The sequence below is a fragment of the Sminthopsis crassicaudata genome, chromosome 3, assembly GCF_048593235.1.
Source record: "Sminthopsis crassicaudata isolate SCR6 chromosome 3, ASM4859323v1, whole genome shotgun sequence".
Lineage (NCBI taxonomy): Eukaryota > Metazoa > Chordata > Mammalia > Dasyuromorphia > Dasyuridae > Sminthopsis > Sminthopsis crassicaudata.
The window spans coordinates 409,049,853-409,067,884 of record NC_133619.1 but is presented as its reverse complement, the minus strand read 5'-3'; the positions used below and the strand labels follow the sequence as shown (position 1 = coordinate 409,067,884).

The 18,032-nt window shown below is 32.5% G+C and overlaps 1 protein-coding gene across 3 annotated transcripts in view; it reads left to right on the top strand.

Annotated features, from left to right (window-relative positions):
• The window catches only part of SLC39A10 (solute carrier family 39 member 10), an 87,778-nt gene that overhangs the window by 65,917 nt on the left and 3,829 nt on the right, over nt 1-18,032 (top strand). For all 3 annotated transcript variants that reach the window (XM_074302815.1, XM_074302817.1, XM_074302816.1), the window contains 6 exons: nt 4,964-5,133; nt 5,655-5,861; nt 8,521-8,641; nt 11,584-11,952; nt 12,681-12,761; nt 16,834-17,024. In XM_074302815.1, coding sequence (XP_074158916.1) covers nt 4,964-5,133; nt 5,655-5,861; nt 8,521-8,641; nt 11,584-11,952; nt 12,681-12,761; nt 16,834-17,024 — 1,139 coding nt within the window. The remainder of the gene's footprint in view (nt 1-4,963; nt 5,134-5,654; nt 5,862-8,520; nt 8,642-11,583; nt 11,953-12,680; nt 12,762-16,833; nt 17,025-18,032) is intronic.

Genomic DNA, 18,032 nt, shown 5'->3' with positions numbered 1-18,032 from the left:
TCTAAAAAGTGATTAGTCAATAAAAAGCATTTGTTTAAATACTTTACTTGAAGCCCAGTCATATCTACAGGGACAATTAATTATATTTATTGCAACTTTTCTAGTATGTATATTAAAGAAACACAGATATTTATTGCTTATAGCCAGTGTCACACCAGGAAAAAATGAGTTGTCTTTATCTTACAAAGTGTAGGGGAAGCTAGGTGGTGCTGTGCTTAAAACACTGGCCCTGGAGTTAAGAAAATCCAAGTTCAAATTCAGTCTCAGTCATTTTCTAGCTTTGTGTCTCTGGGCAAATAAATCACTTAATTGCCTCAAGAAACAAAACCAAATATACATAGTTTTGCACATACGAAACCCCCACTCCCTATACTACCTTCCCAATAACAATTGGATTTTAAGTTCTTACAAGACAGAAATTGTCTCATCAGCTTTTTATTTGATGTAGTTCCCAAATCAGAACTTAGTATGCCATGGGCATTTGTTTTTGTCTATTTTTTGCTTGTTGTTTGGTTGTTGGGTTTTTTTGGTTTGTTTTTCATTTATAAGAGAATACTTCCTATCATTTAAATTCAGACCACACACTCAGGGGGCGACAAGTATAGTGAACTTGAGTCAGGAAGATCTGAATTCATATCCCACTTTGGATACTGTATATTATTACCTGTAAGTCACAACCTCTATAAATTTCAATTTTCCTATGTACTGACTGGACTAAAGCTTTTTAGGTGGTGAATAAGAGTCTGAAATACCTGAGTTCAGATTCAGCCAATCTTCCTTGGCTTCCAGTAGTATCAATATGTGTACCTTCCATTTGAGTAACTACAACTCATGGGTTAGCCTATCTGTTTAAAAATTGTTTTTACTACTGAGAGACTTAGGAATTGACTTTTACTTTAAAAAAAAAAAAAAGAATATCTGGATTTTTTTAATGGGTAGTACTTATAGTTTTTCTTTCTATCTATAATCGTCATATGTAAAAAGTTAAATGAATTTTCAAAACTCAACTAACATCCAATAGCAATTTTGAATGTTAAATAAGAAAAAAATTAGACATTTCATTGCTTGCTTCATTGAAGCTATATTTTAACTGGTAAGGCAACTAGATGGAAAGATTTAAAAATAAAATTAGCTGATGTTTAAAGGAATCATTTTGCCACAAAAATGAAACTAGTGCCTTGAGTGGGGTGGAACCCTCACCACTACTCCCTATCATTGACTGGTTGTTCTGGCATTTTATAAAGACAGACATAGTTTTATAGCTGCCTCAAATAGTTGCCAAGCCACTGCCTCCACATCTGTTACTTTTTCTGACTGCCAACTGAAGCTGGGCATAAATGAAGCCTTTTATAACTCCTTGTTTGGCTTCAAAATATTAACTTTCACATTTCTTCATTACATGAAATGTAACAAAAACGTATTGAAGATTTTGAATATTTTTCATTTATTTTAAGACCATTAATTTACTTAATTTATCAATTGTAACTTTTTCTCAAGTCATTTTCCTTTCTCTTCCTGTTTCCCTGTAAAGTGAAGTGTATGTATGTGGTTGTGTGTACTCTATTTCAGATGAAGGAAGTTAAGGAATCATTTGTTCTCCTCTGCTGCTATTTGTATAGACATCTACTTGTATACCCTTTTTTATGTGAGATAATCTTCCATAATTGTCCTTTCCTTTCATCTTTTTCTCTTTCCATTTCTCTTAAGATGATTAACATAGTAGAACCATTCCCATATCTAATTAGAACTCTTTGCTCTCTAATGTTAGTAGGGGTCAAAGGAAACACATGTATCATCTCTCCATATTTGAATATTAGCAGTTTATTCTTGTTTAGTCTTTTATTACTCATTTATAATTATATTTTTAATATTTCTTTTAATTTTTTTTTAATTTTCAAGTTTAACACAGCTTGAGTTTTCATCAGGAATTCTTGAAAGTCCTTTACTTCATTAAAAGTTCATTTTCCTCCCTATAAGCATTATATTCCATTTTGCTAGTTAACTTATTCTTAGCTGTAAGCCCATATCCTTTGCCTTCTGTAATGTCATATTTGAAATTACCTGCTCCTTTATAGTGATTGAGTTAATTTCAAATATGACCTTGTTTGCCTGAGTCTCCTCATTTGTAAAATGAGCTGGAGAAAGAAATGGCAAACCATTCCAGTATTTTTGCCAAGAAATCCCCAAATGAGATCAAGATGTATTGGGGACCTTAAAAATGTTTTAATTACTGACATACATAGGTAAAAAATTGGAAGATTTGGAATAGCTCTAGGAGCTACATATTTGGGCAAAGCTATTCTATTATAAAAGACAAAATTTGGAAATTTTGATACTACTTTGTTTATATTGATATCTACTTTATATGTCCCATGGTTAAAAAGTCATTGTGGCTAAAGTAGGCTTGGGGTCAGAGTATCTGGGTTCAAATCCTGGATCTTCTCCTTAAATGCTCCTGTCACTGAGCCACTCTGGATTTCAATTCCGCCTTTGTGTAATGGAGTATATGTAGAAAGAAGAATGTATGTAGAAAGAAGGTGCTCCCCTGGAACCACAGAGCCCTGCTTCTCTTGTTCCTGTATTGTTTTGTACCATTGAAATCTATATTAAATGAAAACATTGTCTTCCCTACTTGTTCCTCTGCTTTTACTTCAATAAAGATGAAAAGAATTAGGCCAACTGGCAAATTGGGAACTACATGACCTAGACACTACATCTACCAAATTTCATAAATGTAAGGATAATCTATTCCAAGATTTTAGATAAGAAAAAACTTAAAATTATACCCAGGAATCCCAGCAGAGGAAACACCTTTCCACAGCCCTAGGACTCTCAAAACCCAGCTCGCACCTGAAGTCCTGCACTCTTAAAATAGAGGATGTATACAAGGAATTCTCTTGAGCTAGAAAGTCAGAAGTTCTCACTTATCTTGTAATTTGCTCTAGTGAGCTATGTGACCTATAATCCCTATTTTTGTTGACTTCTTGCCATAATTAAATTCTTATAACTTAAATTTTAATTACATATTTATCTATGGCATGCTATGATACCTTGTGGCACTAAGTCACATATTTTTATTAGTATATAGATAGGCTTAAACTTAAAAATTAAGTTCACAATCTGATCTGATAAAGAACAGAAGAAAAATGTGAATTCTAGTCAAATTTCTCAAAAGTCATAAGTAGATTCCAGATTCCACTAAAGTTTAGTGTTTCATATTAACATGTAAATTGTTACTTTATATTAGATGGAAATGAAACAGACTTGTCATCAGTTTTTTTAAAAATTTGTTTATTTCAGGTTGGATTTGAATTTTGGTCCTCCTGACTTCAGGCCTATGCTCTATCTACCATGCCATCTAGCTGCCCTTGCCCCAATTAATAGCTATTTGAGACAGCCAGATGGTGCAATGAATAGAACACAGGCTTGGAGTCAGAAGGACCTGAGTTTAAATGTAGCCTCAGACACTTAACACTTACTAGCTGTGTGACTTGGGCAAGTCATTTAACCTCAATTGCCTTTTCAAAAAAAAATCTATTAATTAACTAGTTTATAATCAATAATGATTAATAATAACTAATTATTAATTAGCTCATAAGACTAAATTTCAGGCTGGACCGCACTATTTATCACCTTGACAGCCAACCTGAATTATTGACTTATAACTAGAAATGGATGAAATTATCCCAGGAACAACTCATCACATGTTCTCCCCAGAGATCTGTTATAGTTGGATAGTCAGAAAGTAACTGAGTCGTTATAGAAACCAACTTAGCGCTAAATACAGTTGAACCTATTATCTCTCTTCTCAGCATTCAACTATAAGGTCCTCAGAAGAGCTGTCAGTTGACCAAGCTTCAGTTCCCTTAATTATATAGACCTACACAGTTGTCATTAGAATGTCTAGATAATTCAACAACATAGGAAGCTTATAAAACAAAATTAACTCATTTTACATACATTCATTCTGCAAAACAGACTCTATTAGAAGCATTACTACTACAAATGAAATGGACATGTGCAGCACCTACTGTAAATAGGGTTTGGTTTATAGAAGAGGGGTGGGAAGGGAAGAAATAGTCACTAGAGCCAATCTTCACTAAGAGGGAGCCTGTTCCCAGTTCACTATTCTAAGTAGAATTTACCAGGACAACCCACCAGTCCCCAAATACCATTATGATAGAGTTTTGATTCATCTTCACAGTTGTTAATAGATAAGTCTTTCCAATCCTAATTTATAAGTGGAAACATAATGGGATGGGGCAAGTACTAAAAAAGATTCTGACATAGGGCTTTTGTTTGAGACCAACTTCACTATAAGAGATGCATCTTGTTGCTAGAAAAAAAACTTACACATCTTAGGTGGCATTAACAAGAGTATAATGTCTAGAACAAAGGAGATAATAGTATATTTTATACTTAAACAGGGACACAAATAAATTGGTGTTCCATAGAAGGGCAACCAAAATGGTGGAAGAGTTTAAGAAATTATCATATAAGGAATGCTTGAAGGGACTGAATGTCTTTATTTTTGGAAGGCAGTAGATTGTAAGGAATGGAGCATTAGTTACTTTTGATTATTTGAAGAGTTTCAACATGGAAGAGGAATTAGATTTATTCTGCTTAGCTACTTTGAACAGAATTGAGACCAAAGAGAAGCTCAAGGTAGGCAAATGTTAGCCTATTATAAGAAAGGTCTTCCAAATAAGTGGAATGGCATAATACAATGAGTTGCCCTATAAGAATACGAATTATCAGTCATGGGAGGTATTCAGCAGAAACAGAATGATAATCTGTCAGGAATGTTGTGAGCACAATTGTTACTTGCAAGAAAAAAAAAATAGAAGATCCATTATGACTCTTATCAGCCAATGAAGCTTCACTGATTGCTCATGAGGTAAATTTGTTAATTGCTTACATATCTTTAGAGCCTTGATATGTATATGTTTCTTTCTTCTTATAGCCTGGATTTGTGGTATCATTTCTATCACGGTTATTAGCCTACTATCACTGCTAGGTGTGATCTTGGTTCCCATAATTAACCAAGGATGCTTCAAATTCCTCCTCACATTCCTGGTTGCACTGGCTGTGGGAACAATGAGTGGAGATGCACTTCTTCATCTGCTTCCACATGTAAGAATTTTAAAAACTCTTAGAATTTTAAAAATTTAAGTATGATAAACTGTAAAAACTCCTAAAAATAATTTTATTGCTGCTTTGCTTATTGGGTTATTGCCTAACAGATTCTGGAGCACAGTTTAAAAAGCAATATTTTTAAAACTTTTGATGAATCTGATAAAAAGATTAGACAGATTACTACCTCTTGCTTCAGAATCAGTAACATATTGAAAACATTTTGAAGTGGGAAATTTGAGGTCTTCTTCAGATATGGCCACATAATTTATAGATGTATATTTAGAGAAGAAAGGACTTTAGAGACTAAATAGCCCAATTTCTTATTTTACAAATGAAAAAATTAAGGCCAAGAAAAATAATGATTTTTCCAATATTAACACAGTGACTGGTAGAGCAGTAGCTTAAGTCCAAGTCTTATGAGTTAGATTTTAACTTCCTTGGCTTTGTATATGCCCTTACTTCATTAGCAATTTAATTGGGATAATGTGTTTTATTTTAAAATATATCCTTATAAATAGTCACAAGGGGGCCACGATCACAGTCATCAACATGGACATGGGCATGGACATGGGCACAGACATCCTCATGGACATGAAACAAAAAATCCAGAGTTTTTGGAAGAATATGATGCAGTATTGAAAGGACTTGTAGCTCTGGGAGGCATTTATCTGCTATTCATCATTGAACACTGTATAAGAATGTTTAAGCATTACAAACAACAAAGGGTATGTATCTTTTTAAATTTTTACTTCAGTATATAAAATTATTAATATCTTAAAATTTTGGTGTATTTTAATAAAAAACCTAGAGCAGTAAGAACAAGAAAATCTTCCTCTTTTGGTTTTGTGTTTGTTTTTTGTTGTTATTAATTTGATCCATCTTTAATCCCTGTCTTGGTTAAATTCTTTATAAATCAGTCTTATTTACACTGGGGAGTCATTCGGTTTAAGTAATAGTAAAATGCTGTTCAATTCATACTTTAAGCATTTCAGTTCAAAATCCATTTGTATTACATAAAATCAGGTTGGTTTAAATGGGTTAGGAAAATCTACAATAAATTTATATGCCTTTTTATGGACATGCAAAAATGTACAATAAATTGAATTCAAGCAGAGAAAACCAGATACCCACCCCTTTTTTTATACTTTTAAGAAATAGTTCTTTCCCAATTTCTATTAAATTCCATTAATTATTTTTTCTACTTCAAGTATATATAGAAGAAAAATATTCATCATTGCTTTTTTATTCATCTTCCATATCATATAATTTTTAATAATAATATGAACTTTAATAAAGAATAAATATTTTTATCTGGAATATTTTTTTACTCTATTTTGAATCTTCTCTCCTCAAAAGGAAGATCTGCATTCAAATTGTACCTTCTGACAAATACCAGTTTTGTGTGGAACTGTCAGTGCTCCATGCTCCATCTAAGACCATGATAAATCTTAGTGCTTGAGTTTAGTTCTTAAACTGTCACTCTCTTATTGGAAAACACATTCTCAATAGCTTCAAATATAGTTTTTTCTGTTTGGTTTTTAAAGTCCATCACAACCTGATCCTTAGTCTACCTATTCCTGCCTTATCATTCCCTTTCCCACCCTATTGTCTAAACAAACTACTTCACTCTTCACATATCACCATTCTTGCGCCTTTGCAGTGGCCATCCCCTACAAATTTTGAAAGTATCCTAATTATTTCATGTTTATTTTGTATTCTACAAGTGCTTATATGCATGTGTGTTGATTTCTATGATAGAATCTAAATTCCTTGAACAGGAACTGTTTGATTTTTCTGTTTTCTCAGTACTTAACAAAGTGCCCTGGTACCTACCTTAGAGTTTTAAGTCAGATAAAAAGTGCTTTGCAAATCCTAAATTGCTATATAAATGTTAAGTATGCTTGGGAGAAGGACTTTCCCTCTTAGGACTTCTTGAAGTCATAATCTCAGCTCCTTTCTTCCCTACTAGCTCCCTATCCCCTCAAAACAAAAACAAAAAAAAAAACTTAGCAAATTTGTACATTCATATAAATCTTCTGGGACTTCTCTAAAACTGCCTGAATAAGAACATTAATTTTAAATACAGTAAGAAATAATAAGTTTGTTGTTTAGACATGTCCTATACCAAGAATGGTGAATATTAATTTTTTTTTGGTTTCCTGTTTTTAAAAATGGTATGATCACCCATCATCAAACTTGAAATAGGAGTAATATTGCTCCCTTCCTTAAAACAAAAAAACAACAACAAAAAACTTATCAAATTTGTACATCCATACAAGTCTTCTATGGCTTCTCTAAAACTGCCTGAGTAAGAACATTAAATTTAATCAGTAAGAAATAGTAAATTTGTTGTTAGACATGCTCCCTACCAAAAATGGTGAATATTAAGTTTTTTTAGCTTCCTGTTTTTAAAAATGGTGTGATAACTTATCAGACTCTAAAAGTGAAAGTAATAATTTATTCTATATATAATTAAGTTCTCTAGCTTCACTTTTTATATATTTTTAATATATTTATATTGTTTTATATTTCACTTTTATATTGTTTCTGGAATCTATATTCTTTTCTCCATTCATATCACCTCACCTTAGTCTAGGGGCTCTTATGACTATTTTTATTACCTACATTAGTTTGTATTACTTCCCGCTTCTCTTCTCTCTTCCTTCCCAGTCGTCTCTCTTATACATTGCTGGAGGATTCTTTGATCATATCTTCCTTGTCTTAAAATCTTTAGTATCTAAACTTTTTATCCTAAAATTATTACTTCCTAAACAAATTTTAACCTCCTTAGCATTCAAGGCTCTCTTAGAATGTATTTCTCCAAGCATCTTTCCATCATTTTCTCCCACGCCTGCTTTTTAGGATCCCTTTTCTTCAGCCTAATTGCATTAGTTCTATTACTATTTCTTTTGGGAAACCTTATTAGCTTCCCACACTCAAAAATATTCCATAAGAGCAAAGGCCATGTCTTACCCTCTCTTATGCCAGTGTCTAGTATAATGATGTGTATGTAGTAGGAATTCATAAATTCAAAAGCAAATATTTATTAAATGAATTGAGAATTGCACAAAATACAGGTACTTACATCTAGAAAAGACTTCAGTGGGCCAAGAGTGTGTGTGAAGTGATAGGAATCTTTTAAGTATTTGAATGAGAATTGTACATAATGAGGAAGATTTGTTTTATTGCTTCAGAGAGCCAAAATCATTGAGTGAAACTATTAGGGCTGTGAATTTTGACTCAATTTGAGAAGAAAAATTTTTTATTCACAAATACAGCTTTCTTAGGCTCAGAGTCTTAAGACTTTGTTTTTGTTTTATTTTCAGTGTGATTTCTTATACTGAATGTAGTTAAAATATAATTTTAATCTGATTTTAATTTCAGGGAAAACAGAAGTGGTTTATGAAGCAGAAAGCAGAAGAGTCAGCTATTGGAAGGAAACTTTCAGATCATAAATTAAATAATACTCCAGATGCTGACTGGCTTCAGCTCAAACCTCTTGCAGGTAGACTTCAAAGCTCTCATCCTAAAATTCAGTGAAAAATGTTAAATGTAAAAATTTGAATGTTCTACCAAGCTTCTGGGATCTTTATGATGAGCTTTTTGCCTGAGATTTCAGCTTGGGATTCCTTTGTACAAGAGATGCTCTTAGCTGTAATTGTGTATATTAAAGTCCAACTTTGTCAATGTGTAAAATGTCCTTTCAAATTTTTGTATACTTCTCAACCTTCTTTTTCACATAACTTTTCTAATTATAATCAAGGATATCTTTGTTTTGTACCTTATTTTAAAAATATGTATTTTTACATGTATTTATAATTTGTTCTTCCCACTGTTCTTTATACCATATTGAACAAATAAACAGAAATTTAAAAAGTTTCATTATGACCATATATAGTCTAGGAAAACAATTTCTATATTGCCTATGCCTGAAAATGTCTCTTTGGTGGTGGCTTGTTTCATCTTCTGTCCATCTTCTTTCCATCTTGTCAGATATTCCAGAATTTTTCGAATTGTTTTTTCTCTATGGTATTTGTTGTTGTTGTTATTGTTTGTCATTTTTTAAATTAAAGGTTTTTCTTTCCAAAACATCTTCATGGATAATTTTGCAACATCGACTCTTGCAAAACTTTGTCTTCTATATTTCCCCTCCCCTTCCTCCACCTCCTCCTCTAAATAGTAATAATCCAAAATATGTTAGATATGTTAAAATATATGTTATATATGTTAAATCATATATATATTTATACAGTTATCTTGCTGCACAAGAAAAAAATCAGATTAAAAAAGGAAAAAAATGAGAAAGAAAATAAAAGGCAAGCAAACAATAAAAAGAGTGAAAATGCTATGTTGTGATTCACACTTAGTTCCCATAGCCTTCTCTCTAGGGTTAGATGGCTCTCTTCATCACCAGATCATTGCAGCTAGTCTGAATCATTTCATTGTTGAAGAGAGCCACGCCCATCAGAACTGATCATTGTATAATCTTTCTGTGTACAATGATCTCCTTATTCTGCTCATTTCACTCAGCATCAGTTCATAAAAGTCTCTCCAAGCCTCTCTGAAATCTTTGAAATCTGAAATCATCCTGCTGATCATTTCTTATAGAACAATAGTATTTTTATTATTGTATAAATTCTTCTCTTAGCACTACCTACTTCTCTCATAAAGATTTTCCAAGTTTCTTCTGAATCTTCTAATGGCATGAAAATATTACACTACATTAATAAGCCATAGTTTGTTTAGCTGTCTCTGCTAAAAGCATCCTTTTATTTCTCATTTTTGGCTACTATGAAAATAGCTATGAATATGTATATTAATTTAATAAAGTTATATACATTTTGTTTTGATAGAAAACTTTTCTTAATATTTACAAGCCCTAGCAGAAAATACATTGCCTAAGAATAGCTAGTTTATTGCTTGTTAACAAAAAGGACTGTACTTAAATTTTGACAATATGGTGCTAATAATGACCATTATTTTTTTTTTTCAATTTTTTTTTTTTCATTTTTCCAAATTATCCCCTCCCTCCCTCCACTCCCCCCCGATGACAGGTAATCCCATACATTTTACATGTGTTACAATATAACCTAGATACAATATATGTGTGTAAATACCATTTTCTTGTTGCACATTAAGTATTAGCTTCCGAAGGTATAAGTAACCTGGGTAGATAGACAGTAGTGCTAACAATTTACATTCACTTCCCAGTGTTCCTTCTGTGGGTGTAGTTATTTCTGTCCATCATTGATCAACTGGAAGTGAGTTGGATCTTCTTTATGTTGAAGATATCCACTTCCATCAGAATACCTCTTCATACAGCATTGAAGTGTACAGCGATCTTCTGGTTCTGTTCTTTTCACTCAGCATCAGTTGATGTAAGAATGACCATTATTTTTGATCAGAATGTTGCCTCTCAGAGTTAGCTTAATTTATTTTGTTGTAATCATTGTTTTTTAATTCTGTTTTCTTCATCTTATACAAGTTCCTAAAGATCTAATTTTATTAGAATTCTTCATATAAGTGGAAATCTTCAACATAAAGAAGATCCAACTCACTTCCAGTTGATCAATGATGGACAGAGGTAGCTGCACCCAGAGAAGAAACACTGGGAGGGGAATGAAAATTGTTAGCACTAATATCTGTCTGCCCAGGTTGCATGTACCTTCGGTTTCTAATGTTTATTGTGCAACAAGAAAATGATATTCGCACACATGTATTGTACCTAGACTATATTGTAACACATGTAAAATGTATGGTATTGCCTGTCGTCGGGGGGAGGGAATAGAGGGAGGGGGGGTAAATTGGAAAAATGAATACAAGGGATAATATTATAAAATATATATATATATATATATATATATATATATATATATATATATATATATATAATTTAAAAAAAAAAAGAAAAAAAAAAAAGAATTCTTCATATATTCCATTTCTCACAGGGAAGCAAAAATTCCATTACATTTATATATTGTTATTTGTTTAGCCATTCCCCAACCTTTAGGAATGTGTTTTTGTTTCTAGCCTTTTGTTACCAAAGGAGCTCTTTTCATAGTTAGTTGTTTCCCTCTTGATTTCTACATATTACACTTTTTTTTTAAATCTTATTTTACAATCTGTGTTTTAGGATAACATTCAGTCACCTTTTACCCCATACCTTCTTCCATAACTTCTTTTTTCCTGTTATTTTACGTCCCAGTCATTTTGTCAGCATTTTTTAATCCTAAAAGATTCTGATAGCTCCAGTTAAAAGTTCCAGTGAGTAATATGGACTAGATTCTAAAGAAAAGTATTGTTCTATGAATGAACATAAAATCTTTGCAAATGAAAAGGTACTACTTTAGGATAATAAGCCTTCTTGCTAATATATCTGGTTAAAGTTTAACAACTTCACATTCAGTGAATTGTTTATAGCTATGTGTATTTTAACTCCAAATGTAGGAACCGATGATTCAGTTGTGTCTGAAGATCGACTTAATGAAACTGAACTGACAGATTTGGAAGGCCAACAAGAATCCCCTCCTAAGAACTACCTTTGTATAGAAGAGGAGAAAATTGTGGACCATTCTCACAGTGATGGTGTACATGCCGTTCGTGAACATGATCTTCATTGTGCAGCACATAACAACCATGAAGAAAGCAAAACTGTGCTGAGGAAGCACAATCATCAATGGCACCACAAACATTCCCATCATTCACATGGACCCTGTCATTCTGGATCAGATCTGAAGGAAACTGGAATAGCTAACATAGCTTGGATGGTAATCATGGGAGATGGCATCCACAACTTCAGCGATGGCTTAGCAATAGGTAAGTTAGTACAGAATTAAGGATTTTTTATTTTTAATTTGTACCCGATAAATCTAGTCTGTGAAATTCTTTTTTCTTAAGTAGTGAATGAAAATAAGTAGTCATCTGTCATAACAATGTGTGAAATTTTAGGATTAGGCTCAAAAGGACCTATATTCTAATCCGACTTAATGATTCTTTTTGGCTACAAAATTTTCTTGACTTTGGGCATGCTGCAACTTCTCCAAGCACACAGATGGTTGGATGAAATCATTGATTCTTCATCTGTTAGCATATGCATTATTTTTGTGAGATTGTTTTTTTTCTTTTTCTTTTCTTTTTTTTTTTTTTTTTTTTTTTTTCCTTTCATGAAAGGACCTCATTTTTACTTTGGTTAATTAGTATTTAAAATTATGAGTTAAATGCTAAAATTGAGTGTTGATATATACCAGAGTCTCAGGATAAAGTAGAATGCCATTTCATAGCTGCAGTGAGCCTTAAAAGTAAGCTGACTTGTTTGATAGGTGCCTAGTTCCTAGTTTTGCTGCTCCACAGACAACTTCCTTTCAGGAATGTTGTTTGTTGGGGTGTCATCAGAATTGATTAAATGTCCACAGAATGTAGTGTCTAAGAAATACATCCAGTTGCTGGTGTGCATTTTGGATCTGGGGAAAGATGAACAATCCATCTAATTTTATTAATGACAATAATAAATATCTCTTCTTTTTTCTCCCCCTTTTTAAAAACAGGAGCAGCTTTTAGTGCTGGATTGACTGGAGGCATCAGTACCTCTATTGCGGTTTTTTGCCATGAACTTCCCCATGAATTAGGTAATTAGGTTCTTTAAAATAAATTCAAAATGTATCTTTCATTGGTTTTGAGGTTATTTTGTAATTATGCTAGAAAATCATTTTCCTGGGGATTGAAATTTGTGGATGGCTTTTACTTGTTTTGCAATTCTTTAAAACAATTAAAGGTCTAAAATAATTAGACCTTTAAAACAAAATCTTGTTGGACAATTGAATGTTTTTGACCTCTTTTTTTTTCTTAGGTTGAATGATTCTTTTTCTCTTCCATCCCTACCCTCCCTTACTTCCAAAAAGGAAGAGTAAAGAAAATTGTTCCAGACCAATTATATTTCAGTTTTGAATGGTTTGCAGAGTCACTGCTGTGGTGACCTCCCTCTCTTAAAGCTGGTTAGGCAGTCTGGGGTACTAGGAAAGCACTTTAAATTTGGATACAGGAGGCCTGATTTTGAATCGAGTAATAATTGGCTTTGTGATTTGGAGAAATCACTACATTACCATACTACCTCAGTTCCTCCTCTATAAAACAAGACTATCTCTAAGCTGTTTTCCAGTTTTAAAACCCTGTGTTTCAATGTTAGGTGTTTCATATGATTTAGTATAATCTAATCTAGCAGTTTTTGTTTTTAAAAATATCTCTCCTCTCCTCATATCTGTTTAGTTATACATTTAAATAGGTTTTCTTGCTTTTTCATTTGTTTCAATTTAGATGTTTCCAACAGCAGTGAATTCATCCAGTTTGGTGTATATTCTCCATTCAGTTAGCTATAAAATTTAAGGCACAATAAATATATACTTTTTTTTTTAAACTGAATTTTTTTTGAACATTATAGCTTATTTCTCTTTTTGTTCTAACTCAACTTAACCCATAAACATTATAGATATGAAGTCTCTCCTAATTTTCTATAGCAATAGAGACTAAGAAAGCTGATACATTTCTTTTCCAGACTCTAGGATTTTCATATGTCATGCTTTATTATTAATCTATTTTAAAATCTGAATCCGATATTGTTCATGAGGAAATGATGCTTTTCTTTATGGTTTATTTTGGTGAACTCTTTTACCAGGGTTGTGGGAGTTTTTGTTTTTATTTAGTTTTAAAATCATATTGTAAATATTCCGTCAGCAGTATTCTTATTCTAGCAACTGAAAACAATTCATTTATGTATGGAATAAAATCTTTTTATTGGAACTTTAAATTTGGATTTGGTAAATTTCTATCATTAATATCAAATTCAACTCCCTTTGATCTTAAAGTCACAAAATTATGTATTTTTTTGTGACTCTTGAACGGTGCTGCAGCAAAGATCATTTTCTCCTCTTTCCAACCATAAGTACACATTTTTTGTCACCATCTCTGACTTACTCTATAAGTAGGGCTCTTAGGTAGAAACTTATTCCTCTCATGTGTAATAGCTAGGCCATTTGGTAAAGATAATAACTTAACCCTACTTGTAAAGGGAGATACATACTTATAGACCTTTAAAATAAAAATAAAATAAAATAAAAGATCAAAATTACAATGAGCTATAAAGAAGACCTAGGTTGTATTATTTGATATTGTTGAAAAGATCTGACATTGGTTGAAGGTATGAAATCAGTAACTGGATCATGAATCATATTCAAGTCTGAAAGACTTATCTATGTCTAAGGCTAACACCTCATTACACAGATGAGGAAAGTTGGTCTGGCCTGGAGAATTTACAGGACTTGATCAAAGTCCCATAGAAAATAAGTAGTAGAGATGAGATTTGAATTCCAGAATTTCCAATACTGCTCACAACTTGCAGTTAATCTGAGTATGCTAAAAATTTTCATTTGTTGTTGGAAAGCAGCAAATGAATTTTAGTATAGCAGCATTAAGCAGTGGGCAAAAATAAATTTATGTATGTAAAGCTTGTTGGGGATTGGTTTTGTTTTTGTTTTAAACTATAGGTACAGATAGAGACATTTAAGTTTTGTGAAAATAATTAGGTACATTCTCTAACAAGAGAAAGTCCTGTCCGTGACCTCTCAGTGGTCCTACCTCCCATCTTTCTAATGACTACTGAGCTAATCTGAGAAGGCGCCCCCATTATGGAACCCAGCCTTTCCACATGGCAGATGCCCATTAAAATGGGAATAAGCCTCCTTAGCTTAAACCTGGACCCTGATTACAGGGGAATATAGAATCTTATATATTAAAAGCTTAATAAGATAAGACCAATTAAAAGTACAGCATTAAGGTAATCTAATTTCTAATTGGATGAAAGATTAGGGACTTTCCAAGTTGAGAGGAGAAGAATAAACAGGTGTAAATTTTCTGAATTCAGATAAAGAGGTGTCCTGTTTCCCCCCAAATTACCTATAAACAATCAAAGGAACATGGAAACAATAACTGATTAATCAATATGGGGTCAGCGATCAGATTAGACATATTGGTTACCTGAGTTGTACAAGACTGATGCAAGGAATTTTCTCATAATTGTCAACTGGATATCAAGATCTGAGTTCAAATTTGGAACTCTTAGTAGCTGGGCAAATCAGTCGGTCTTTAGTTTCCTTAGTTATAAAAGCGATCATAATAGCTCCTACCTTCCAGGGTTGTGAGGATGAAATGAGATAATATTTTTAAAGTACCCAGCACAGTGCCTTGCACATCATAGATACTTAATACTTGTTTCCTTCCTTCCCCTCTCCCTTTCCTATTTTTCCCTCCTTGTAAAGAAGGTTCCTATAAAAATTATTATTTCTCTAAGTCTATTAACTTACTATAAAAAAAAAAGGTACTTGGCATTCCTAGATAGGAGTTCGATTAAAAATACTGAAAGTTATTAAATATAATGAATGTCTACAGTATTTCTAATATATTTTATGACTTTCCAACTATAGTCAAAATGTTACTTATGAAAGTTTAAGAAAATCAAACTGATGCCTGTTGTGATGTAGGGAAATAAAAATACTTAATTGAATCTTTCATCTTTATAGGTGATATAACTTTTATGGAAATAATTTTAAAAAGGTCTCCATATATAATATTTTATCAGTTATGTTTAAAATACCTCTTTTTTTATTATAGCTTTTTATATACCAAACATATGCATAGGTAATTTTTCAGCCTTGACCCTTGCAAAAACTTCTGTTTCAGCTTTTCACCTTCTTTCCTCCACCCCCCCCAAATGGCAGGTAGTCACATAAATACAATATATGTATATATATTTATACAATTATCTTGTTGCACAAGAAAGTTGGATTTAGAAAGAAGGTAAAAATAACCTGAGAAGAAAAACAAAAATGCAAGCAAACAATAACAGAAAGGGTGGAAATGTTATGTTGTGGTCCATACTCATTTCCTAGTTTTCTCTGGGTGTAGCTGGTACCGTTCATTACAGATCAGTGAAACTGATTTGGTTCATCTCATTGTTGAAGAGGGCCATGTCCATTAGAATTGATCATCATGTAGTATTGTTATTGAAGTGTATAATGATCTCCTGGTTCTGCTCATTTCACTCAACATCAGTTCATGTACATCTCTCCAAGTCTCTCTGAAATCATCCTGCTGGTCATTTCTTATAGAAAAATAATATTCCATAACATTAATATACCACAATTTACCCAGCCATTCTCTAATTGATGGGCATCCCTTCAATTTCCATTTTCTAGCCATTATGAAAAGGGCTGCCACAAACATTTTGGCACATACAGGTCCCTTTCCCTTCTTTAGTATTTTTGGCATATAATCCCAGTAGTAATACTGCTGGATGAAAGGGTATGCAGTTTGACAGTCCTTTGGGCATAGTTCCAGATTGCTCTCCAGAATGGTTGGATCCATTCACAACTCCACCAACAATGCATCAGTGACCCAGTTTTCCCACATCTCCTGCAACATTCATTTGTCATTATCTTTTCCTATCATCTTAGCCAATCAGACAGGTGTGTCGTGGTATCTGAGTTGACTTAATTTGCATTTCTCTGATCAACAATGATTTGGAACACCTTTTCTTATGACTAGAAGTAGTTTCAATTTCTTCATCTGAAAGTTGTTCATATCCTTTGAGCATTTATCAATTGGAGAATGGCTTGAAAATACCTCTTTTTTTTTTTGCTTTCATTGCAGGCGATTTTGCAGTCCTACTTAAAGCTGGAATGACAGTAAAGCAAGCAATTGTGTACAACCTTCTCTCTGCCATGATGGCTTACATAGGGATGCTGATTGGTACAGCCGTGGGTCAGTATGCCAATAACATCACCCTCTGGATCTTTGCTATTACTGCAGGCATGTTCCTCTACGTAGCTTTAGTGGATATGGTAAGATTTAATTTTATGTTGTTATTGCCCATAATAAGATAAAACTTTTTCTGTCATAGAAAATTTGTTGGAATACCATTAGGAAGAATCTTAGACCCATGCAACAGAAAACATTTTAATACCTTCTTACTATATGTAAATTTGGCTATTAGGAGGGGGAAAAAAAAAGACTTGTTATACTGTGAACAACAAGCAAGTATGAAATATTTTGTCATTTTCTTTATGATCTTAAATTCATATCACAGTTGGATCTATCTATTAACATCAAATACCAGGTTTTTAATTACACAAGAGGAGGACATTAATTTAAAAAAAAGTTTATAAAATTAATCTCTTTTATCAGTTGACTTAAAAAAAATTAATTCCCACCTCCCTGTAAAATCTTAGTTCCAAAGGATATATCAGATTTGATTCTGTATTAATGCTCGTTATAGGCAAGTTTCCTTTGATATCATTATTCTTGCCTAATTTCTCACCACATTAACTTAGACATCTTAAGTGTCTATTACAAGTAGAATAATACCTAGTTTATTTACTATATTCAATATTTTAAGATAAAAAACTTGGTTTTTTATCTCCTACTATATACAAGGCCCTTTGTCTACAAAAATAAAAATAAAGACTTTAAATTCTCCTATAATAAGAGAAGGGATATAATATGCATATAGATAGCCAGATTCTAGGCAATTTGGAAGAAGAAGAATGCTAACAATTTGGGAAATCAACAAAGTCTTCATGGATTATTGCACTGAAACCAAGTCTTGAATGGAAATTAGGATATTAAAGGTGAGGCATTGAGAATTGCATTTAATTTCTTAAACTACTATTTCTTCTTCTGTTAAATGAATATGCTAATAGGACTTATGTCATAAGTTGGGGGGGGAGTCAAATGAATTAATGTATGTAAAATGCTTTATGTGTAGAACCATGTTCTTTGGACCAATGTTTACATAGGTTTGTAAACCTCCATGTTAGCAACTCTTATTATAAAAATTATCATTTATAATT